The sequence below is a fragment of the Vigna unguiculata genome, chromosome 7 (assembly GCF_037176805.1).
Source record: "Vigna unguiculata cultivar grain cowpea cultivar isolate G323 ecotype 2 chromosome 7, ASM3717680v1, whole genome shotgun sequence".
Lineage (NCBI taxonomy): Eukaryota > Viridiplantae > Streptophyta > Magnoliopsida > Fabales > Fabaceae > Vigna > Vigna unguiculata.
Window position 1 is genome coordinate 24,018,514 of NC_140798.1, and position 25,201 is coordinate 24,043,714.

Below are 25,201 nucleotides of genomic sequence, written 5' to 3' on the forward strand. Positions count from 1 at the left end.
AACCATATTGATATGATACTTGGTCGTAGATGCTCACACTTCCTATAACGTGCTGTTAGGGTGCCCCTCACTAAATGCCCTAGGTGCGATAGTTTCCACCCCTCCACTTGGCTATGAAATTCCCATCACCATCTAGAGACATCCTCACGATACATGGAGATCAAAGAGCAGCGAGGGAATGCTATATGGCTAGCCTAAACCTACCACACCCCCCATGATGACGCACAACATGGAAGTCGCCACCGAAGGCGTGAACTTAGCTGGAGAAGAGTTAGAACCCAAGATTAACTCTGAATCTAGAATGGAACCAGTAGGGGAAACCCGATAGTTCTCGGGCACAGTAAGACCATTCCTTGTAGATAGGAACATATCTTCAAGCCGAAGAGGAGCGACAATTGGAGAAAGTACTTTCCGACAATGCAGACTTATTCGCATGGACAGTAGCGGACCTTCCTGGAGTCCACCCCAGAGTCGCATCACATAGGCTATCCGTCTTTAGGGAAGCCAAGCTTGTTTCCCAGAAGAAGCGGAAACTTGGGGAAGAATGCAGACAAGCAGCCAAGGCAGAGGCGAAAATGCTGAAAAAAGTTGGCTTCGTGGCTGAGGCGCGGTACACAACATGGCTAGCCAATGTTGTCCCAGTTAAGAAACCAAACGGGAAATGGCGCATGTTCGTCGACTACACTAACCTCAACAAAGCCTGCCCTCGGGACGCCTACCCCTTGCCAAGTATTGACCGCCTCGTTGATGGCACAACAAGCCACACAACCCTAAGCTTCCTAGATGCATATTCTGGGTACAACCAGATACCCATGGCTGAAGAGGATAAGCTGAAAACCGCCTTCATCACAAAGGAGGCCAACCTACATTACAAAGTCATGCCCTTCGGCCTGAAAAACGCTGGAGTCACGTACCAAAGGCTGATGGACAGGGTTTTCGCACCCTTGTTAAGCAAAAGCGTCGATGTATATGTGGACGACATCGTGGTAAAATCCTTTGACCCATCACAGCACCCGTCGGATTTCATGGCAATTTTCAATGCGATCCGAGCTTACAACCTGAGACTGAACCCAGAGAAATGTACTTTTGGCGTTAATGGCGGCATATTCCTGGGTTTCATGCTCACTCACCGGGGCATTAAAGCCAACCTGGAGAAATGTCACGCGATTATCAACATGAGAAGTCCAACCAACATCAAAGAAGTCCAGCGCCTAATAGGAAGATTGACGGCCATATCACGATTCCTCCCTAAGCTCGTCGAAAAAACATGACCTATGATTAAGCTGCTCAAGAAATCGGCCAAGTTCGCCTAGAGTGACACATGCTAGCAAAAATTCGATTAGTTGAAACAACTACTCACTACACCACTTATTTTGAGCAAGCCAGATCCAAGCGTCCTTCTGATTGTCTACATCTCGGCCTCTGTCGCAGTTGTCAATGTCGCAATAGTCCAAGAGACCAACGGTCGGCAGCAGCAAATCTACTTGTCAGCCGCGTATTACAAGATCTAGAAACGCGATATCAAGTATTAGAAAAAGTAGTCATGTCACTCATAACAGTGGTAAGGCGGTTACGCCCTTATTTCCAGAATCACGAGGTGATTGTCCGCACAAACTGCCCCATCCAAAAAATCCTGCAGACTGTCAACATGGTCAATTGAGTTGTCATAATTTAACATTCGATATGAACCACAAGGCGCAATTAAGGCACAATGTCTGGCAGATTTTGCCAATGATTTACAGGACTACGCAACCCAGAAGAAACTTGGTGGACCATGCACGTCGATGGTTCGTCCAACCCACAAGGGGCAGGAGCAGGAGTAGTACTCGAAGGACCAAGCAACGTGCTAATCGAACAGACGGGACATGGATGGAACCTTTCATCCGATACCTAGAGCACGAGTCGTCCTTGACAGCGAAGAAAAAGGATGGATGCGAAAGGTAGCATGTTACACCCTGGTGGGGGAGAACTCTTCAGAAGAGGATTCAACACCCCACTTCTAAAGTGCATCACAAAGGAAAAAGTCGACTATGTTATGCAGGAGATACACCAAGGGGTTTGCAGCTACCACTCCAGCCCCAAGACCATGGTAGCAAGAATACTGCGGGCAGGATACTATTGGCCAACCATCCAAGAAGACTGCATCGCCTACACTAGAAAATGCCTCCCGTGCCAGAAACATAGCCCCAAAACGCACCTACATCAGGAAGAGTTACACCACATATCCTCCCCATGGCCATTCTCTAAATGGGGAATGGACATTATTGGACCATTCCCACCAAGAAAAGGCCAAGTAAAATTCCTCCTAGTAGGCATCGACTATTTTTCAAAATGGATTGAGGTCGAGCCCCTCGCCACCATCACAGCCAAGCAAGTACAACAATTCGTGTGGAAAACCATTATTTATCGTTATGGTATACCCCACACAATCATCATCGACGACGACAGGCAGTTTATTGATCAGTGAGGCCAACTATAATTAATAATGCAAATTCATCTTGTTGCCTTCCATGGTAGGTGTATGTCATTTGTTTATTCTTATGTTGTTTGATTATTTGTTTCTCAATTATTGGGAAAAAATTTATGAAACTAGGTGATCGTCATATCTTTATATCTAAACTTCAACAACCATAAGTCTAGGTGAATTAAAATATTTCAAGGTGAGTAGATTAGAATTTGTTTGGAAACAAGTATTCCATTTTTTTAATTCAATTGTTGTTTTTTCCTGTATATTTCATGAGTATATTTCTTTTATCATTTCAACAAACTAGTGATGTAGGATAATGATGGTTCATTTTATGTTTTTCAAATATGATGTTGAGATTGTTAAGAAGACCTAGTGAAGATTTTCATTAGACATTAAGATAGCAAGCCTTCTATTGTGAAGGTTCACTTCAAGAGGTTCTAGAGAAGGAAGAGATGGATTCAAGAAGGAAAAAAAAAACAAAGTAACCATTAGAACATAAAAGCCGAATTGAAACATCAAAGAAATGGACAAGATGAAAAGACATGAAATGGTAAACTAGTATTGTAATGCACACCACTTAAGGGGGGGCATAAGGCTAACCAACCTTAGAAGAGGAGTGGTGTTGTGCCGCCACTTGAGCTTGCTCAAGATAAAGCAATGAAGTTTCACTCCTAAGGAGGAGAACTCACACTGTTGACACAATATAAGGTCTATATTTTCAATTGATCAACCCTTTTACAAGACAATGAGCACCCCTTATATAGATGAGTTCTAGGGGTCTTTATGCAAAGACAAAAGTGTACAAGGGCGTGTTTATAAATAAGAAACCCAAACTTTTAGAAACAAGGTTAAACCTAATTCATAAGATGACAAAAGTGGAGTAGACAAGGTGGCATTCTCTCATTAATTTTGTCCAAGCCAAGGGAAGACAACCATGGTAAAAGATGCTTTATGCTTTCCTCTCTTCTCCACATCACCAAATGCACCACCTAGCCTCACTCCATTAGTGTTAATCCACTCCTAATTACCATAATGCAACAAGGATTAGCATGTTAACTTTAGGTCAAGTCAACTATGGTCAACAAGTCAACCTTAGTCCAAGTCAACAAGTCAACTTAGGAAAAACTTAGCATAAAACTAAATTAAAAGAAGGTGAAGAAACTTCCCTTTCTAAAGATGCTTAACCTCCCTAAGCATATACCTCCATCCTTGGTAGGGGTTAGGGGTTCATCAATGAGCTTGAATCTCCTTTGTGTACAAGTAGATCATTTACTGCTAGCAACATTTTGTATGCTTATGGTGTTTTTAGGATGAAGCTATATTTAGTCTATTATGAATTTTGAGGAATTATGGATTAAGTTGTAACTACATTCCAGTTTAAATTACTTTTATGTTGCTATGGTGATTTTGAGAATGAAATGTTTTAATTATATATATTTGAGCACTTTAGTAAAGTTTGTCATGTCTTTTGTCACAATTTAAGAATTTGTAGGAAGTTTGCAAATAAATATTGTTGACAAAAAAATATAAGCACCTCAAATGATAACATACATTGCCATGAACATGAGTTTCTAATTACTAACAAATTATTGTATTTAGAAGATTAGAAATAAGGCAAGCAAAATAAAGTAATAAACCCACAAAATAAATAATACAAACAAGAGAGGTTTAAAACCTTACAATATAATCGCCAAATTGAAGAGGGTAGTAACCCCTACAAAATTAAAAACTGTAAAAAATGGAGGTTCTAAATCCCTACAATAAAATAGGTGCAAATAAAGGAGGTTTCAAACATTTACAAAATAATAGTCACCAATATATAGATTTAGAAAAACCTCTGCAAAAAGTGTGTGGCGAAAAAGCCCCCTCAAATTAGTTTGCAAAGGGTAAAATCCCTACAAATTGAAATAAAATATTCCGCACAATAACTTTAACTTTTTCTTTATAGTGTCCGACATGTTTTGTTTTATTCTTTCAATTTATTTTATATATTTATTATAATTGGTTAATTGAACTAATGTAATTATAATGGGACAACAAGTTCTTTAACTATTTTATTTTACCAAATATAATTACAAATATGATAATTAAAAATTAAAATATCAATTTATATAATGAGACAAATAGATAATTTAAACATTAAAAAATTCAAAAACATCCTAGACTTTTTCAAAGTCAAATTCCCAACTTACATCATTAGATATAATAAATAATTATAATTAAAAAAATATGAAAAATAATAAAATTATTGTAGTTACAAGTTAAAAGAAAAACTGAATATTTTTAACTCAAACCGGTTCACCAATTGTTTAAACCGATTTACACACCACTATTTATATCACTCACCTTTCATATTCAAATTAAAGAAATGAAGAAGCCTAAAAAATTTGGCCACATTAAGCAGTGTGAGCTTTCATAGAAGCAGATCTCTAATTCCGAAATATGCAGTTCCTTTTTGAAAGGCATTAATGGCATAATCAACATGTATCTGAGCCAAGGGGGTTTTGAATCGCATGCCACCCCCAATTCCAAACCCAAATCCTGGCTTACCATGTCTCTCTCCTGGATTATCTGCAATTATAAACGCAACAACTAACATATTACTACAACCTTAGGGAGAAGAAAAAGATTAACTTAATTAACAGACAATAGAGTTAAGAATACAATCTTTGTTGTTTGGAGATAGAATATGAAAAGGGACTAATGGTCAAAACAGAACAAAAGGCTACTTAGAATGCTAACATGGTTTAATGTGGCCAAACTTTTGTAGAGATAAACTTGGAGAATGGTTTTAAGAATTACTAAAGGAAACTCACTTGGAACTTTATCACCACTCCACAGGTCAGACCCACAGTCCAGGAAGATAACACCTGTTAGTTTCTTGCTCTGCAAATAGAGTAAAAAAAGATGATCGATCAGCAAACAATAATCGGTAGAAATGGTTAGAAATGAGTAAGGATGATCTTATATAACAAAGTACTATGAAAAAATGTTTCTTGTCAATTAAGGTAAAACTTGGAGCAAGAAAATTTCATCTTAAAATATTATAAGAAGCAAATTTTAAACCTATCTCACTATTGCAAAATCGATTTATAATGAAAGGTATAAGGAAGAAAAAAAAAATTCACAGGTATAATATTATCTGTGACAGAAGCCTAGCAATGAATGTTATACCAATGGGATTGACAATTCAGTTGTGGATAGCAGACATGATTGTCCAACACCAATGGCACCTTCACCATAGCCTCTCACACTACTGGGTCCACCGACTGCAAATGCTTGATATGGAGCAAAGGATCCCTTAACTGTTCCACTACTCATCCTGTCACAATATAAAAACTGATGCAGGTTACCTAGTGCGAAGGAATGCATATACTGAACGTGGAAAAAGAACTCACCGTGAGAAGAACAATGCTGGTCCAAGTTTGATTCCTCTTGCAGCGGTAACTTCAAACCGATAGTAGGTCAACAAGTTTTGTGAAATTGCAGTTCCTAGTTCCATTTGCACACTAAACTGAATACAAAAACAAGCAGTTATAATAAAGATGTAACTTGCACACAAATAAGGAAGATTTCATTTCTCAGTTTGATAACCAATTACTTACATTAGTAAAACCGTTATCCTTTTCATCTTCAAATCGAGATTCTTGACTAACCACTATCACGTTATCAGATGGAGTTCCACTACGAGGAATTTAAGAAGACGTGGTAAGTCAAAATTATTGAAACAGGTAAATTTTGTGAGGACTGAAACAACAAATCTCAGCAACCTGCGAGTCAGTTGAAAACCATCTCGGTCTGTACTTATAGAGCGGCCTCCATCATGTGAAAAGTGAAAACGCTGCGTATTATATATATCATTGTTCAAACCCAACAAAAATGACAGAATATTCTCTACGTTAGAGAAACGCATGCATGATACGATATTGCAAGGTAAGAATAGGAATGAATGAAAACCAATATTAACTAACTCCTCCAACCTTAAAGTATACACATGTTGCTTTGCCTTTGGTCGAACCAGATTCAGAAGGGTCAACATAATCAAACCCAATCGATAACTTGGACAATCTTACACCTTGACTTTGGGAATGGCGAAAATTGTTCGTGGGAATTCCATGGATTCTTACCTCAGGTGAAACTGAATGCTATAAAGAAAAAACTTCAATGGGATTGTGTTACGGTGTAAAGAAATCACCTCAAGATTTGAAAGTACAAATCTTATATTATGAAAAAATTATTTAATTTATAGAAAAGATTAATTAATTATGAAAAAGAAAATCAACAAGTACAAACCTTAATGGTGAGGGAGGGGGGACCAATATCTCGAGGTCTATGGTACCTATACGTGAGCAATAGGTCTGAATCATGCAGCCCCTTGTGCCACGACATATCTAGCAAATCACTGTAATAAATTAGACCAGGCTGCTTTAAGCCAAGGCTGCAATCAAAGAAATTGAAATGCTTGGTTATATATATATATACACTACCTAGTTGATGTGAGTACAAAATTTAAAAACCAAGCCAAACTGTGTACCTGCCAGTAGCCATAGAAACCAGACCTCTAGACAGCCTGTTCATGAAACCATCAGACAATAGAAAAATAATATTTCATATATATAAAAAAAAATTCATCAACATTCTTAGTTTGATTATAGAATGGACAAAAACCTTTGCATGTGAGAATTATACAGTCTTCTAGTGAAATCAACTCCAACGTCTAGCTTTGCTGCCATGCACAAAATGCATGAATTACTTGGTACATTAATATTTAATGATATGCAATGTTAACCAACTAGATACTGAAAGAAAATGACAAATAAGAAAACAGTAAGTTTGAAGAAAATCGAACATCTTCCGACGTGGACACTTTTGTTTGCTCCCATTTCTTCTGAGTCCTCGTTCAAACAACTGCCACAATTGATGAGGAAACAGTGAAGATGAAATCAGAATTTCGTAATTTGGCTGCAACGTGTACATTATACATATAATAAGTTCGAAAAGGTGGAGGTTCCATGCTTTCTATCTTTGACATTCTTTGTCTGACATAGATGACAAGTTTGGTCACCCTTTGCTTCCTCGTGTTTCTTTACCTCGTTAAAAAGTGGTTCAGAGGATATAGAGTATGATGTTTTCCTGTTATATAATTGTATAACTTATATTATAAATAAATCACTAATAATACCTTCAGTACCTAATACTGATTAGAAATATTTTTCATATGTTTACTTCTTTGAAAAAGCATATGCAAAAAATACAGTTAAATTACAGATAAAAGACATGTATAGTTTGAGTCATTTTCTATTTTTTGAATTTAAAATTTTAATATCTTAAATTAAAAAATTGAAATTCATAATAAACTAAATAAGTAAACGTCTTATTATAACTACTAAAAAAATTTACCGGACGTGGATATAACCTTAGCAATAGATTTAACTAAATGAGGTTTTTAAAACCTCCTTTAAATTCTGAAAGTTTAGTGTTAAATCTCTAAAAATTAGTATAGGTTTTCAAAACCTCCAAATAATTAGTTTAGGTTTCTTTCAAAACTCGGTAAATGTATACAATTTAATAAAATTTACGTTTAAATATGATTTTGGTTTGTTAAGGTTGATTGGAATTTAGAATTAGTTCATTCTTGAAATTTTGATCTAATTTAGTACTCAAACTTTAAAAGTGCATGAATTCAATCTTTTTAACTAAATTTTGTTAAGTTTATCTGACGTAACTTTAAAAATGTTTTAAAATGCGTGAATTAATACTTTTTGTTCTTAGGGGACCAAGTTGTACTCCGCAAGTCTGCTAGGTTGCTCTGGTGCTGGGTTGACGAATGGATGCCTTGTTACTCCGATGAAGCTCCGGTGATGACGTAGGGGTGCCTGCAAAAGACACTCTGATGCTTAAGTTAGCAGTGGTGATGTCAGGGATTCAGGAAATATTTTAATACGTAATCAATGCATAAAATAGTGTGTTATTTATACCTTTTTACCTATGGATCCTACCTGGAATGTATAAAATTACCAAGAGGTCCCTCAGAAGTTCCTGGTAAGCGTTAGTGGGGCTGTCTTGAGTGTGAAGTATCCGGTATGCGGCCATGTGGATCTGAGCGACTGGATACTTCTTGTCCGCCTAACCATCTGAGTGATTATGGTTGGATATAGGCTGCTTATTCTAAGGGCTCTTTAGTGCGAAGTAGGCGGCTTAAGAAGGATGCTGATGGTTGCGCACTTCACTAAAGTGGGTTTTAGTACAGAGTATGTGGTCCAAAGGATTGCTAATAGCCACATACTATATAGGGGAGTCTTCAACACGGAGTATGCGGCCTAGAGGATTACTAATGGCCGCATATTGCATAAGGAAGTATTCAACATGGAGTATGCAATCAAAAGGATTGTTGATGGCCGCATACTATATAAGGGAGTCTTCAGCATGGAGTATGCGACCCAGAGTATTGCTAATGGCCGTATACTCGTGTGGTGTGTGGCTATTCCTAGTTTGTGGTGTGGTTGGGACACTTTTAACCAAACTTTGTTAAATTTATTTGACGTTTTAAGTGCGTTTCATGATAGTATTTAAGTCATTTACACCATCTAACATATTTTCGCTCAACGTTAACTCAAATATTATTATGAAACACGTTTGAGACACATAACTTAAAAAATGCGTGAATTTAATCATGTTAACCAAATCTAGTTAAGTTTATTTGACGTTTTGAATGCGTTTTATAATAATAATTGAGTTAACATTGAAGCGAAAATGTGTCAAGTATTATGAAACGACATTCCAACATTAGATAAACTTAACCAGATTTGATTAAAAAGATTAAATTTTTCATGTATTTTTTAAGTTTGAGGATTAAATTAGATCAAAACTTCAAGAATACACTAATTTCAAATGTCAAACTTGTTGGATAAAAAATATATTAAATCCTAAATTTTAAATATTTTAATAATTATATTAAAATATAATGCAAATTCTAGAAGAATCTAAAAAAATATAAGATAGAGTTATTGAAATGTAAAGAAACTTCTAGAGTATTGGAGAAAAGCCTAGGATAGAAAGAAAAATCAAGAACATTCAACTATGTAGAAAAATCTAGAAGTATTTGCATTAGTTCTAGCTAGGAGTTTCTAGAATAATCTATGGGACTATAAATACCCATGTATCCTACCATTTTGTAACATCAAGAACAACTAACACAACATCCAATACAACTACTCTCAACTACAAATACACTTCTCCAACTACTACTTTCACACTCTACTATCTACACATTTTCTCTATCCCTTCAACTATCCCTTTCACAACCTTGAATTACTATCAGTGGTACCAGAGCTACGTTCGGTCATCTACTGGGCGTAGATAAACTTTTCAACTACTTCAAAAAAATTAGAACTTCATTCTATACTACTTCCAAAATATTTTCTCAACCTATGGCCACTACCAATCAAACATCATCAATTCCAGTACCTATTTTCACAGGAGAAAATTATGATTTTTGGAGTGTCAAAATGAAGACATTCTTTCGCTCCCAAGATTTATGGGACATTATAGAAGAGGGATTCACTATTCTAGAAGACACTTCCGCTCTTACTGCAGCTCAGAAGAAGGAGTTGAAGGAAAACAAACAGAAGGATTCAAGAGCTTTATTTGCTCTTCAACAAGCAGTTGATGACACAATCTTTCCGAGAATAATAGGTGCCACAAACGCAAAGCAAGCTTGGAGCACAATACAAGAAGAGTTTCAAGGAAGTGATGAGGTACGCAATGTTAAACTTCATTCTCTAAGATGAGAGTTTGAATTAATAAGAATGAAAGAATTTGAGACCATTAAAGACTACTATTCTAGAATAAAGAAAATAGTTAGTCAGATGAGAGCCTATAGGGAAACTATTCTTGACAAAAAAATCGTTGAGAAAATTTTAATTTCTATTCCCCAAAAATATGATGCAATCGCAACTGCGATTGAACAAACAAAAGATTTGGCCACATTGTCAGTAACACAACTAATGGGCTCTCTTGAAGCTTATGAACAAAGATTGAAAAGGCATGAAGAAGACTCAGTCGAAAATGCCTTTCAATCAAAACTAAAATTACGGTCTCAGAATAAAGAATATAAAGGAAATAAAAGTAGAGGAGAAATTTCTAGAAATAAAGAAAATTCTAGAAGCTTCCCTATGACTCGTCAAGGAAAATATCCCCCATGTGGCATATGTAAAAAGACAAGTCACATGGAAAAAGATTGTTGGCATCATGGAAAACCTCAATGTCAATATTGCAAGAAATTTGGCCACGTAGAGAAGTATTGTCGTAATAAAAATAAGCATCAAGCAAACTTTGCTGAAGAACATAATCAGAAGCAACGCTTATTTTATGCCAATCAAGAATCTCCTAACGGAGGAGAAAGTTGGTACTTGGATAGTGGATGCAGCAATCACATGGCCAAAGATCAAAGCATCTTCAAAGACATTGATAAATCTGTCAATGTCAAAGTTCGACTAGGAAACGGTACCACAGTGGAGTCTCAAGGCAAAGGAACTGTCATGGTGGAGACAAAGAAAGGTATGAAATTCATCAAGGATGTTTTATTGGTTCCCAATCTTAAAGAAAATCTTTTAAGTATTGGTCAAATGATGGAGAATGGATATTCTCTCCACTTTGAGAAAGATACATGCAAAATTTATGACAGTAGAAAGACAGAAATTGGCCAAGTAAAAATGGAGAAGAGAAATAGAAGCTTTCCCATAAGCTTCAAATCTGGAACTAATATTGCCATGAAGGCAGAAGTTGATGACTCGTGGCTTTGGCATAGGAGATTTGGTCACTTCAACACATATGCCTTAAAGCTTCTATATAAGAAAAACATGATGAGAGATCTTCCATGCTTAAAAGAGAATAATGAATCATGCGAAGGATGTCTCTTTGGTAAACAACATCGATTACCATTCTCGACCGACAAAGCATGGAGAGCTAAAGACTTACTAGAGTTGATCCATACTGATGTTTGTGGACCAATGAGGACGCCTTCACATCACAACAACAGGTACTTCATCCTCTTCATTGATGACTTCTCTAGAATGACATGGGTTTATTTCTTAAAGGCAAAGTCAGAAGTCTTTGGAATATTCAAGAAATTCAAGGCCCTTGTTGAGAAGCAAAGTGGAAAACAAATAAAAGTACTTAGAAGTGATCGTGGAAAGGAGTATACATCTCGCGAGTTTGACAAATTCTGCGAAGATGAAGGCATAGAGAGACAACTCACAGTCGCATATACTCCACAACAAAATGGTGTATCAGAAAGAAAAAATCGCACAGTCATGGAGATGGCAAGATCAATGCTAAAAGAGAAAGGTATGCCTAACACTTTTTGGGCTGAAGCAGTCTACACTACAGTTTACATTTTAAACAGATGTCCAACTAAGGCAGTCAAAGACAAGACTCCTATTGAAGCTTGGAGTGGAAGAAAGCCATCAGCCAAACACCTACGAGTATTTGGATCTATCTGCTACATACATGTTCCTGATCAAAGGAGGCACAAGCTTGAAGACAAGACTATATGAGGAATATTCTTGGGATATAGCACACAATCAAAAGGCTATCGAGTTTACAACCTACAAACAAAAAAGCTCGTCATTAGTCGAGATGTTGAAATTGATGAAAATGCTTCTTGGAATTGGGAAGAAGAAAAAGTTGTTAAAAACACCACTTTAGTTCCAGTGCAACAATATCAAGAAGAAATTCAAGAAGAGGCAGAAGGTTCAGGTACGCCTTCTCCACCTCCATTAGAAGATTCTTCACTAGAGTCCACTCCAAGACGAGTAAGATCTTTGGTAGACATATACGAAACCTGCAATATGGCCATGATTGAGCCTAACTGCTATGAGGAAGCATCAAAGCAAGAAATATGGGTCAAGGCTATGGAAGAAGAGGTTAAAATGATTGAGAAGAATAACACTTGGGAGCTCGTAAACTGTCCTCAAGGAAAAGACATCATTGGAGTGAAATGGGTATATAAAACAAAGCTCAATCCTGATGGAACTATACAAAAGCACAAGGCCAGATTGGTCGCAAAAGGATACTCACAACAACCAGGAATCGACTACAATGAGACATTTGCTCCAGTCGCACGACTAGATACAATAAGAGCTCTAATAGCCCTAGCAGCACAAAAAGGATGGAACATCTATCAACTAGATGTCAAATCAGCCTTCCTAAATGGAGTGCTCGAAGAAGAGATTTATGTTGAACAACCTCAAGGCTTCATCAATAAAGGCAATGAAGGCAAAGTACTAAGACTAAAAAAAGCCTTATACGGCTTGAAGCAAGCTCCTCGAGCATGGTATAGCAAGATTGATCAATACTTCATCGATCAAGGATTTAGGAGGAGCAAAAGTGAGCCAACACTATATATTAAAGCACAAGGTCAGTATCACCTCATTGTCTCCTTATATGTCGATGATCTTATCTATACAGGAAACAATTTGGAGATGATGAAAGAATTTAAAGAAGACATGATGAAGACATTTGAGATGACCGACCTTGGGTTGATGAACTATTTCCTCAGTATAGAGGTGAAACAACAAGAAGACGACATATTTATCTCTCAAAAGAAATATATTGAAGCCCTATTGAAGAAGTTCAAGATGTATGATTGTAAAGCTGTCGCTACTCCATTGGTGGTAAATGAGAAACTACAAAAAGATTGATGAAGGCATGACCACCTCCTTAAAAGCTCCATCAAGAAGGATCACTAGAAGCATGTCTAGAGGGGAGTCTCACTACAAAAAAAACAAATATTAACGGAGGTTATTTTTTTTATTACCTAGGGTTAAAACCTTCGTTAAGTCATTTACCCGGGATTATAGTTTCCCCCGCTAAACCATCCCTGGAGAATGTGTTAGCCGGGGTTTTTTTGAACCCCAGGAAAGACTAATCAATTGTTGGGGTTTTTTGAAACCTTTGTTAACTTTCGTGGGTTTTAAAACCTCCGCTAACTACCATGGGTTTTCAAAACCTCCGCTAACTACCATGGGTTTTCAAAACCTCAATTAATTACCATGGGTTTTCAAAACCTCCGTTAACTACCATGGGTTTTCAAAACCTCCATTAACTACCATGATTTATCATTTATACATTTGTATATATTTTTTCAACCACAATAATTTCCAGTATATAGTTAAAATATTTCTCCATTACTATATAATTATTTGCTACAATTAGAACCAAGCAACCTGATAAATAAAACATGGTCCTCAATGAGGTTACAGTATAACTGTATTTTATAATCAAATGACTGGCCCTCAAAATTAGCTTAGATGCTGAAACAAATTTGTAAAGTATTTCATCTTGCAAAACATAAAGGAACTTCAAAAGTGGAATGAAGCAATTGGCTTCTTCATCAAATTTATGTTGGCTCTCAATATTTCGTTGCTGGAATGTTAGCATTAGAGGATCAAAGCAACTAATAGCATTAGAGAGATATTTAGTTTTGCTATTTGATGGAGCCAAATTAACTATATCAAGTGACAACAATGGTATTAACTGCAAATCAACGTCTAGTTCGCCACAGCATGAAATATACTCCCAAATAATCGCTAATAAAAAATAGATTTTTGGTAGTGATTCTTAAGTATGTAGGTAGCTAATTCAACTTTCAAGTAAAGGGTAACCACATGGAAATTTGCTGACCTCCAAAGCTTTTTCTTCATCGTACACAAATTTTGGAAGTTTCCTCATCAAGTCTTTACAGTCTGCTCCAGCTATTGCCTTGCTTATCTGCAAAGTTAATATAACAGAAGTAAAAAATAATCTCTTTCCTGACCTTTACACTCAGTAAACAATCTTTCAAGTTAAAAAAATTGACATATATAAAATTTGATAATGTAATAAAACTAACAAAGATCAAATAAGATTTAAAATTTTAGATAGCAATCATAAAACATAGCAACATTTACCATGTAGAAAAAACATAGTAATTATCATATCCATCATTTTCGCAAACAATATAGTGATGCCTTAACATTCTCACTTTTATTAAAAACATGCCGCAGTTCAAACATGTTGACTAAAATAAAATGCTAGTTTAAGATGAAAATAAAAATGAAATTATTTTCATCACAAGTTTATCACATATTTCTAAGGAATAGAGATATCACATCCATGTATCCAACAAATGACTGCAGTAGAACAAAAAGTCAAATTATATTAGATAAAATACTATATCCAACAATTTTTGGAGATATTTTCATCACAAGTTTATCACATATTTCTAAGGAATAAAGATATCACATCCATGTATCCAACAAATGACTGCAGTAGAACAAAAAGTCAAATTATATTAGATAAAATACTATATCCAACAATTTTTGGAGATATTTTTTGCTTTATTTTCTTCTCTAAAAATATGGAGACTTTTCTCCTATTTTATGCTATTCATTTAACAGTTAAGAACTAAATAGAAAGTTAAATCAGAAAGTCAAATTAAAAGTTAAAATTACCAACTCATTACAATGTTATTTGTTTTAAATCAGAAAAATAGACATAACAAAAAATTAATAACATTATTCTAATGCGGTATCAATCATGATGATCATGCTTTTTCATTTTCAATCATGATGATCATATCTGCAATTATATTTGGGAAGGCCATGAAAGAGCTAGGAAGAGTTCATGAATGAGATCATTAGCCAGCATCTAGTAAACCACAACATCAACACCAGTTGTTATACCAAAGTACTCACTGTAATTTCCAATGAATGCTACCTACAACAAGATGAATAATACAAAAGAAAAAGTTAAATGAATGAGAAAGAATATCTAAGTGAAACAAAATCCTCTGCTTCAAAGTCTAACCAAGGTAAAATAGTTAATGCACATAAACTCAACACAAATATCTTTTAAAACTCACCAAAGCTGGAGAGCTACTAAGCTTTCATTCACTCCAGTCACTTTTCCAGAAACATGAGAGTTGACTAAAAAAAGATTGAAAGAAAGAAATTTACAACATAGTTGATTAAAGAGTCTTATAAACTAGCAACGATGTAACTTTGTGCCATTAGTGTGGTTGGAACCAGACTAGTCTATTATTATCCTTATCAATAATGCATTAACTTGGTGTAAGAAAACAATGTGGATATCATTTTTAAAATATAATTCTTTTAGTAACTAATTTAGTTCATCACAAAAATATAAAAAAGCTAAGGAAAACATCACACATTGAAGATAGAGATTATATATATATATATATATATATATATATATATATATATATATATATATATATATACATATATATATATATATACATATATATATACATATATATATATACATATATATATATGTATATATATATACATATATATATATATGTATATATATATACATACATATATATATATATACATATATATATATATACATATATATATATACATATATATATATATCCAAATAAAAAACAATTATCACATATCGGGTCATGTAATACGTGTATAACAAGATTCAGAATCCAAGTTGAAAATGGCATATCCCTAATTGGAATTATAGCCATGATTGAAGTATTATTTGGAGATAACATTGTTGGTTTTACATCTCTTAGAAAGTAAACTACACAGTAAAAAAGTTAGCAAAGCACTGCTGCAACAGTCAAATAATAATAATATGCAATATTCATGTAAGCAAGGATCACCAAATTCTATCTTCTCAAGAATCTAAAAGTAAAAAAGATAGAAACTTATACTTACCTATGCAAAAATTTATAGCAGCAACATCAAGAGCTATTTTTATTTTGTCATTATAACCAATTCTGCTAATGGCCTCCTTAACAAGATCCAGGGCTTCTCTAAAGCTGTTGATAGTTAAATAAATACAATCAACTAAAAAATAGAAATAAAATAGAAAGACCTTCAAAAGTAATTTTATTAGAGTTGAGAAATACTTCTATAACGAGATTAGCCAGGTGAAAGTTTCATAAATATGTATTGATTTCAGATTTAAAAAAATATACAAATTTTTTGTAACTTCAAACCAATTCTTTTTATATTTAAATCTGCACACTTCAGATTCTGAGTTATATGTTTTTGTTTCACCTGAATTTAAAAATATTTGTACACATAGGAAACTAGCTGGTTTAGTGATCCTAAAATACTAATGGCAATCATAAAACATAACAACATTTACCATGTAGAAGAAAACGTAGTAATTATCACATGCAACATTTTGATAGTGATGTCTTAGCACTCTTACTTTTATTAAAAACATGACACAATTCAAATATTTTGACTAAAATAAAATGCTTGTTCAAGAGGAAAATAAAAATGAAATTATTTTCATCACAAGTTTATCACAGATTTCTAAGGAATACAGATATCACATCCATGTATCCAACAATATAATATAATATATTAGATATTAAAATTCAAACTATATTAGATAAAATATAATATAAAATATAAAATATAGGAGCTTGCCTGTAGATATTAAAAGAACATACAAAGAATTGATTAGAAATACAACAAAGATTCTCATTCATAGGCATGTGCTACTCTCTCTTATCTGGGGATAAAATTTCCAATTTAGCATCTCTACAACAAAATAAAAACAACCATTTTACCTTCAACAATTCATCTCACCCACATCCCGGCAAGCCTTTTCTTCTTGTTCTCTCGCGGAAGTGGCTTCTCAACCTGCCAATGCAAAATGTTAAGCATTATCGCTAGGTGCATAACTTAAACTAATATAATGAACAAAACTATCATACAGAAAAGAAAGTCAGAAGGAATACCTTTCAATAGGGTGAAAATAGTATAGGGCATTTACAATGTAATAAGTATTTGTTTTCTCAGAGTAGTTCAGATCATCAATGGATGATATTATAGTTAACAACTACATCAACATGAAAGACAACTCAACGATATAATAAGACCCTGGAAAGTTTTTATGCATTTTGATGTACCTTTATCTGTATTCATTTTGATGACAAGGTATCTGTATGAATTAGAAAGTACCTTGATCTGATTCAGGGCTGACAACTTTAGACAAATCATATCCAAAACTTTTATACATGTGGTAATAGGATGTCAATGCTTCTTTGATGCAGAAGGCTACAAGCATAGTCAAAACAAACAAAAAGGCAGAAGCTAAATTAGCAGGTTAATAAAAATTTAAGAATCTAAGAGGATTTCAAAGTGAAATGCCCACCAATATTACACAATCACAATATACATTAATTTGAATATGAGATTGCACATAATAATGGACCTGCAATTATGCAAGCATGCAAAATAGTGTTAGAAGAGATAAGAACAGAGGCTTTTAAGTTGAAGAAATAGATAGTGCCCCAAAGTTCAAAATTAGAAATTAAAAATGCTAAGGGATGCTTTGTCAAATGTGCTAAGCCCAACACCAATTACAAAGACAGGAAAGACCCTGAAAAGTATGGAAGGCATAACAAGCGTTAAAATTGGCAAGATGTGATATAACAAGCAAGTTAGATAATCTTGATTAATGATAATAAAAATGTAATCTAGAACAACTAAGATGATATGTACTTAGGTTAAGATTGTGTTTGAGGAGCACCTCTCTTGAGTAACTGACAAACCTATAAGTTGTGAATCACCAATGCCTCGGTATAAATCAATGGGAATTATGGGCTTCTGAAAATTGATGAGCTCAATGTCTAAATCAAGTCATGTAATGCAAAGTAATAACCATACTAATTGCATTTGAACTTTTTTAAAAGGTGTATTATCTATTCAAAGAAACTTTTACGATTGTTAGTCAAAAGAAACTTTATGTGTCCTGCATTTTAATAATGTTTCTCCCTTCAAAGCATTGTCATATCTGAATAAAACCAATATCATGAAGTAAATTACAACAAAAGATTAAAATGGGACTCAAGTACTTTGACAAGTAAAATTGCAATAATTACTGCACCTATGTGTAATGAACATTTTCTTACCTGAGGCAATGTAGCCATAGGAACCAGCCACAACAGACATAGATTTTGAGAAAGAAAAATCAATCGACTTTGCCAAGCCAAAGTCTCAAACATAAGCATGAAACACCTCATCAAGTAATATGTTAGAATTTATGTCACGATGAATGATTTGAGGTTTGCAATCATAATGAAGATAGCATAAGCCTTCTGCTATTTACATACATACCAGTCATCCCCTAACTTTGTAAACACTCATGAAATTGTGAGGCATCCATGCACAACATTTCATGAGTAATTGCTTTGATGCATAATGGTGACAAACCATATATAATTAATAAATTAGCTTGCTTATAATATGCTAGTAAGATTTTATTCACTATCACTACTGCTATTAATTTGTTTTCAATGAATTGTTGACTCTATCCAATTATATAAGAGAGAAAGAAGAAAGGGACAAACATATGAAAAATCTACCAACTTACGAAGCAACAAAATCAGCGAAGCAGTTGCCCCCCGTGAAGCACCAGCAAACTAGAGAAGCACTACCCCGTGAACTCGTGAAACCACTATAAACTGAGCGAAAAACAAAACCAGTGAAGCAGTTGTCACTGTGAAGCACCAGTAAACTAGCCATGAACCCCTGAAGCAACAACGAACCCATGCAAAGTAGTTGCAATCTTCTGAAGCAGATACTAGAGCAAACACAATTCTGAAACATAAGAACAAATTTGTTGAACAAGACAGGGGATTGTAAACCATTGACCTAGGGTTTTAGAAATTGGGAGAGTGAAGAGCAATGTTAAAAAGTCAAGAATGAAAGAGGAAAAACAAGTACCAATTGGATGATCCACCCTAAGTAGAGGAACCAGAGAAATGGAATTTGAAAAAAAAAAAATTCTTCCTTAGAGATTGAAGATATATTGAAGATATAAGGAGGAATGAAGATAGAATAAGCGAATAGTCGTACGGGAAAAGGGAGGTTAAAAAAACAGAAGAAAATAAAGATGGAAAATGAGGGAAAAATTAAAATTTTAAACTTTACTGCGGTTTAATAAAAAAACCGTAGATATTTATAAGGGGTTTCGAAAACCCTGTCTACCTATATCTTTTATCAGAGGTTATTAAAACCTCTAGTAAAAAACCTCTACTAAAATCAAGGTTTTTTGTAGTGTCTTCTATTCCATTACTTTTATCTTTGTTTTGCATTACTTTAGTTTGAATTCCCTAAGTTGGTTTCTAGTTGATTTATTTTGGTTGACTTGTTGACTTTGATCCAAAGTTGACCTTTGACCAAGATTAGATTAACTTAAACCAACATGCTAATCCTTGTTTGTCTTGTTTTGTAGGTAATTAAGAGAAAGTAGAGCATGGCTAGGTGGCACTTGGTGATTGGAGCACTTGGATGAAGTGGAAGAGAGAGGAAAGCAAAAAGCATAAAGCAAAAGCAAAAGTAGACATGTACCTTGTCTCCTTTTGCCTTTGTGGTTTATGCCTTAGAAGGTCACTTGGTCTCCTTCCTCTTTTGGCCTAAATCCTCATGGGAATGCCTCCACCAATCATCTTCCTTCACTTGGCCAAGACTCACTCTCACATTAGGTTTAGGGTTTGCTAGTTAATCCTTTTTCATGTTTTTGTATTTGCTAAAGGACCCCTATGAACTCCTATTTAAAGGGTGCTCCTTGTCTTGTAAAAGGGTTGATCATTTTGTTTCTAAACTATTGTGTTTCAACCTTTAAATTTTCGTGAGCTCTCCTTCCTAGAAGTGAACTCACCTTTGCCTTATCTTGCTTGCAAGTGGCGGCACCATCACTCATCTCTAGGGCTTGGTTGGCTTAGATCCCCCTATGAGTGGCGTGCTTCTTCCATTCTTCATCTTCTATGCTTTCCATTTTTATTGTTTCTTCTTTCATTTTGCTCTTTAGTGTTGTTATTACCGTGTGTGTTTAAGCTTGAATCCAACTCTCTTCTTCCTTACATGAGCTTGAGAAATGAACCTTCACATCTAGATAGCATGCTATCTTAATGTCCAGTGAGAATTTTCAAAAAGCTTTCTTAAACAACTTCACCATATTCATAACTCTAAAAGGGAACAAGATAATCCTTCATAGATGATGGAGCACAAGAAACAGATGCATCACGCTACAGAAGTTTGATTGGAAGTCTCTTATATCTCACAACCACAAGACCAGACATTATGTATGCCACAAGTCTTCTATCAAGATTTATGCAAAAGCCAAGTCATATTCATTATGGAGTAGGGAAAAGAATTTTAAGATATCTACAAGGCACAAAGGAGTTTGGAATATGGTACAAAACCATGACTAACTCAAGGATCATTGGCTACACCGATAGTGATTGGGCAGGATCAAAAGATGACATGAAGAGCACCTCAGGCTATGCTTTCTCGCTTGGATTGGGAATATTCTCTTGGGCATCAAAGAAGCAAGCAACTGTTGCACAATCAACAGCTGAAGCAGAATATGTGGCTGCTGCTGAAGCAACAAGTCAAGCTATATGGCTTCGAAAGATATTCAAAGATATGGGAGAGAAACAAAGTGGACCTACTACAATCAACTGTGATAATAAATCAGCTATCGCAATGACGAAGAACCCAATACATCACAGTAGAACAAAACACATAGCAATTAAATACCACTTCATTAGAGAAGCGGAAACAAATATGAAGATACGACTTGAGTACTGCCCGACAGAAGATCAAATTGCAGATATCTTCACAAAGGCCTTACCAAGACCAAGATTTGAACTACTACGCGCTATGCTTGGAGTTACCGAATTTGCATCAAGGAGGAGTATTAAAATATAATGCAAATTCTAGAAGAATCTAAAAAAATATAAGATAGAGTTATTGAAATGTAAAGAAACTTCTAGAGTATTGGAGAAAAGCCTAGGATAGAAAGAAAAATCAAGAACATTCAACTATGTAGAAAAATCTAGAAGTATTTGCATTAGTTCTAGCTAGGAGTTTCTAGAATAATCTATGGGACTATAAATACCCATGTATCGTACCATTTTGTAACATCAAGAACAACTAACACAACATCCAATACAACTACTCTCAACTACAAATACACTTCTCCAACTACTACTTTCACACTCTACTATCTACACATTTTCTCTATCCCTTCAACTATCCCTTTCACAATCTTGAATTACTATCAAATTAAAAAATTAAAAAACTATAATTTTAGCAATTTTTATTCCCTATCCTTTTTTTAGTTTTTTCTCTCACTGTTGTTACTGCACAGCCACACCTGCGCTGCATTGTTGCATCTGCTATTATTTTATCGAGGCTTAGATTGTCGCTGAAGCGAGAATTTAATTTGGTATGCTTCGATGAAAAAGTTAGGTTTCTTTTCTATTTCATTTGGATTTCTTTTATCATTTTCGTCTGGTTCTTCTATTCAAATTATTTCGCTTTAGGGATTGTATCTTTCACGGGCTTCGATTCGGTTAATTTATCTTTCTCAAGCTGGAGTTCCTTTCGAATTTCGCAGACGCCAATGGGCGAACAAGGACGTGAGGAACTTCGCAGGCAGGACTGCGTACGACGTGGCGGCGGAGAACAGGCATGCGGGCGTGTTCGACGCGCGGGGGCTCGGGGACGGGCTGTGAACGCAGGCGAGGAGGGGGAAGGTGAGGAACATCCAACGACTGATTGAGGCGGGCATGCTAACATGGCGGAGGTGTTGTTGAAGAAGGGGGCGGATGTTGAGGCGAGAACTAACAAAGCCGTGACGACGCTGTAGATTGCGGAGGTGCTGGGTTACGTCGGGATTACAAGGGTGCTGGTTAGTGGGAGGTCAAGCTAATGTAGAGAGGAAGCTTTCCTTCGTTCCAGCAATAGTAAGTCCTGCTATTTTTTGCTAAGGCTTTTCCACATACCATATATTAGCTGTTACATTTCATTAATGATTTTCCTTTTATTGACTTGCATTCTAGTTGATCCTCATAATTGGTACTAACTTGCATCCAGTGCTAGTAAAGTTGGCATCCATTGGTAGTAAAGTTGGCTGTTGAAATAATAAATCGTTGCCCAAATATGAAACCTCACCAATTTAACTTAGAGATGAACTCTTTTGGTTTGGAAAGCCCAAGTTCGAACCATGTTAGCTATTTGGGAATCCAGGTTAGCTATTTTGTTTTCATTAAGTGTTTCCTTTAACTTCACTTATAAGTTCACAACAAGGATCGTAAGTGTTTTTCAAAATTATAAACAGGAGCATATGAGATGATAGTGAAGCATTGTTGAATCACTACAAAAAATCTTTGCTTGAATTCTTCTTGTATAGGAAGATCTGTCTGTCCTGCACCTCGTGCTCTTGTTCTTGGAATGATCGAATTGATTAAATATAGTTAAGTTTTAAGTGTTTTGAGTATCTAGTTTGAGCACTTCACTAATTCTTTAATGTAAAGATAATTAACACTTTATCAAGTCTGCAATGGTATTTAGTACAATTGTTCAGGGTGGTATTTCTTATTTAAAAATTGCTAAAGCTTCCTAACACTTTATCACGTTGTTTATCATACTACTATTCCGGCATGTGCATTCTAAATTTCAAATTTCATGGATTACTGTGGATGAAAAAGAAGTTGCTTATGAGCATCTCGTAAGGTTTTAAATGTGAACTTGATGCTTAATTTCTGGTCTCTTAAGCCCGATAGTGCCCTTGTTAATTTTATCTTGCTGTCTTATAAGTTTACAATTAATAGTACTGATGCTATAGTATTGTTGTCCTGGTAATGCTATAGTACTATAATATTTATTTGATTATTGCTATAAATATTTATTTTATTATTGCTGTCCATGTGCATTATATGTCAATGATTTTATTTGTCCTCCAAAATGAGTATTTAGCAATTTTAAGTTCTTTTATCCTCTGAATTTCTGCATATTTTTTAAGAACCATCTTATATTAGCATATGGTTTTGATTACACAGGTTTTATGATGAAAACATCTTATATATCATGAAGCAGTTTTTCTTGTTGAAACCTCATTAATTCATTTCTTTCATTTCTCATGGAAAAGGAGTTCCACGATGCATTGGATAAACTGCTTGAACTGTTAGAAGTTAAATCCCCCTTTTTCCTAGTTGTTAAGGTACATAAAGAATGAACAATACAATCAGTAGTTAGTAGCAGTTTTTGCATTCAAAATTTTGTAAAACGATGTGATACATTTGCAATAAGATGGAATGCATCTCTTAAAAATAAATGTATATTGTAGTTACATTTTTGTTTTGTGAACTCCTTACTAAATACTGTGTTTAACATATGGTCTCATTTCTCCTTAAGGGATTTCTTGTAGGTTCGTATGGCCTAACTTGGGCCTGAAGAACTCAAGCAAGATATCAAAGCTACCAATACTAAACAGTCCTTTAACAGATTCATCTTCCATTCCTGGACCTTTTCAGAAGCTAAGGTTTATTTCTACTAATGAATGCATAATCTATGCAATAGTTATGTAGATTTTTCTCTCCGATTTCAATCACTTGAAAGCTGTGGACCACTGCTTTCACTTGCAACATGTAAGACCCAAAAAATTAAATAAATAAGTAAATATTTATTTACAATAATTGTGGATTAGAAGTATATCTAAAAGAACTATTTTGTCAAATTATAACAAAGAATAGTGGTAGCTCAAGTTGTTGAGAGTACTTGGTTATGTTGGAAAGTCTTGAGTTCGAATCTTGCATATGTCATTAGTGTGATATTCTAATTATTTATTTTATTTTGCATATTGGTCGTGTGATGTGTTATTATATTTATGTATATGCGTGAATATGTCAGGAAATATGTAATGGCTTGTTGATGGATGGTCCATGAACCTAGCCACACTTTATGGGAGTTAGAGGAGTAGTATATTTATGGGATTTTATGGGCAAAAACTCACGTGTTAATGCCAATTGATGACCAGTAAACTTTTATTTTCGTTTTTAATTAGTTTATTAATTTTTTTTGGCTGAAAATTAATTGAAGGGGTTAATTAGTTAAGAATTGGGAGAAAATTCGTGTGGCTATTAGTACTGAATTTTTAGAGCACCAAATTTTTAGAGCATCAAAAGGAGACCTAAGGAGAGTTTAGAGAGATAGGAAGGTTCTTGGAGTTAGAGGCAAAGGTTAAAGATTTTTCTGGGTAAGGAGAAGCATCTAGGAGGTCATCTTTAGCGTGAGCAAGGGTGGAGCAGTGGGAAAAGTGGTAAGGGGAGCTTAACTGTGTTTTTTTTTTCTCAACTTTGTGTTCTGTGGTTTTATTCAACAAGTGTGTACTGTTTTATTTGGTGTAGTAGTGTCTCTTCTCCATTTGGTTTCCACTATTACGTTAGAGGGCAGAGAGAGTTTGTGTAATCGTGTTTTTGATGCTGATGAAAGCATGTAGAAAGGTCCTGACTGCAACACCAATGAAAGCAGCGTTATTCATTGTTTTTGATGTCGATGGAGGTGATTTCACTGTGTTGTGTTTCATCATGACCTAAGTTTGGCTTAGGATTAAATGTTAACATTCTAAATAATGAAGAGCAAAATATCAAAGTTGGTGTACATGTCAGAGTATAATCAAGACTAATTTTGAAAAGATCCACTTTTAACCTTATGTTCAAATGGTGTTTAATATTATGAATATAAGATTAAAGAAGTTAATAAAATAAATGTTCAAATGGTGTTTAATATTATGAATATAAGATTAAAGAAGTTAACAAAATAATTTGTATATGAAATTTAGTTTGAAACCAAAATAATTGAAAATTCACATTTTACCTATGCTTTGGTGCAGCACCTC

At 34.8% G+C, this 25,201-nt stretch overlaps 1 protein-coding gene and 1 long non-coding RNA gene across 29 annotated transcripts; one reads left to right on the forward strand and one right to left on the reverse strand.

Annotated features, from left to right (window-relative positions):
- Nucleotides 1-4,663: 4,663 nt before the first annotated feature.
- On the reverse strand, nucleotides 4,664-19,385 carry LOC114192012 (protein SUPPRESSOR OF PPI1 LOCUS 2, chloroplastic-like). Of its 25 annotated transcripts, XM_085675346.1 has the most exons (21): nucleotides 19,240-19,384; nucleotides 18,887-19,113; nucleotides 18,044-18,120; nucleotides 17,666-17,893; nucleotides 17,473-17,568; nucleotides 17,079-17,151; nucleotides 16,210-16,313; nucleotides 15,372-15,435; nucleotides 15,205-15,226; nucleotides 14,153-14,239; nucleotides 7,317-7,375; nucleotides 7,136-7,193; nucleotides 7,002-7,037; nucleotides 6,761-6,905; nucleotides 6,448-6,612; nucleotides 6,238-6,308; nucleotides 6,073-6,151; nucleotides 5,866-5,981; nucleotides 5,642-5,789; nucleotides 5,284-5,353; nucleotides 4,664-5,038 (listed from the first exon to the last, which is right to left on the reverse strand). In XM_085675346.1, exons 10-21 carry the CDS (start codon nucleotides 14,170-14,172, stop codon nucleotides 4,881-4,883), a joined length of 1,125 nt encoding a protein of 374 aa, XP_085531472.1. In that variant the 5' UTR covers nucleotides 14,173-14,239; nucleotides 15,205-15,226; nucleotides 15,372-15,435; nucleotides 16,210-16,313; nucleotides 17,079-17,151; nucleotides 17,473-17,568; nucleotides 17,666-17,893; nucleotides 18,044-18,120; nucleotides 18,887-19,113; nucleotides 19,240-19,384; the 3' UTR covers nucleotides 4,664-4,880. The 25 variants fall into 25 exon arrangements, with proteins under 25 accessions (XP_085531472.1, XP_085531474.1, XP_085531473.1 ...); XM_085675348.1 differs by lacking the exon at nucleotides 18,044-18,120 and having other exon boundaries at nucleotides 17,666-17,725; XM_085675347.1 differs by lacking the exon at nucleotides 18,044-18,120.
- A 2,088-nt stretch (nucleotides 19,386-21,473) lies between these two features.
- LOC114190215 (uncharacterized) lies at nucleotides 21,474-24,161 on the forward strand. 4 transcript variants are annotated; one of them, XR_003605778.2, is made up of 3 exons: nucleotides 21,474-21,748; nucleotides 21,846-22,268; nucleotides 23,719-24,161. It is a non-coding gene; the product is annotated as an uncharacterized LOC114190215 (long non-coding RNA). The 4 variants fall into 4 exon arrangements; XR_003605779.2 differs by having other exon boundaries at nucleotides 21,479-21,748; nucleotides 21,920-22,268; XR_014996507.1 differs by lacking the exon at nucleotides 21,474-21,748 and adding an exon at nucleotides 22,365-22,551 and having other exon boundaries at nucleotides 21,755-22,268; nucleotides 23,364-24,161.
- Nucleotides 24,162-25,201: the final 1,040 nt, after the last annotated feature.

Excerpts from the sequence above, each read along its gene's own strand:
- LOC114192012 (XM_085675352.1), bottom strand. The coding sequence starts at position 14,172 with ATGAAGAAAAAGCTTTGGAG. Across the intron at positions 7,038-7,135 it reads TATAATTCTCACATGCAAAG|GCTGTCTAGAGGTCTGGTTT; the intron begins GTTTTTGTCCAT and ends TTTCATGAACAG. Across the intron at positions 6,309-6,447 it reads CAACATGTGTATACTTTAAG|CGTTTTCACTTTTCACATGA; the intron begins GTTGGAGGAGTT and ends TATAATACGCAG.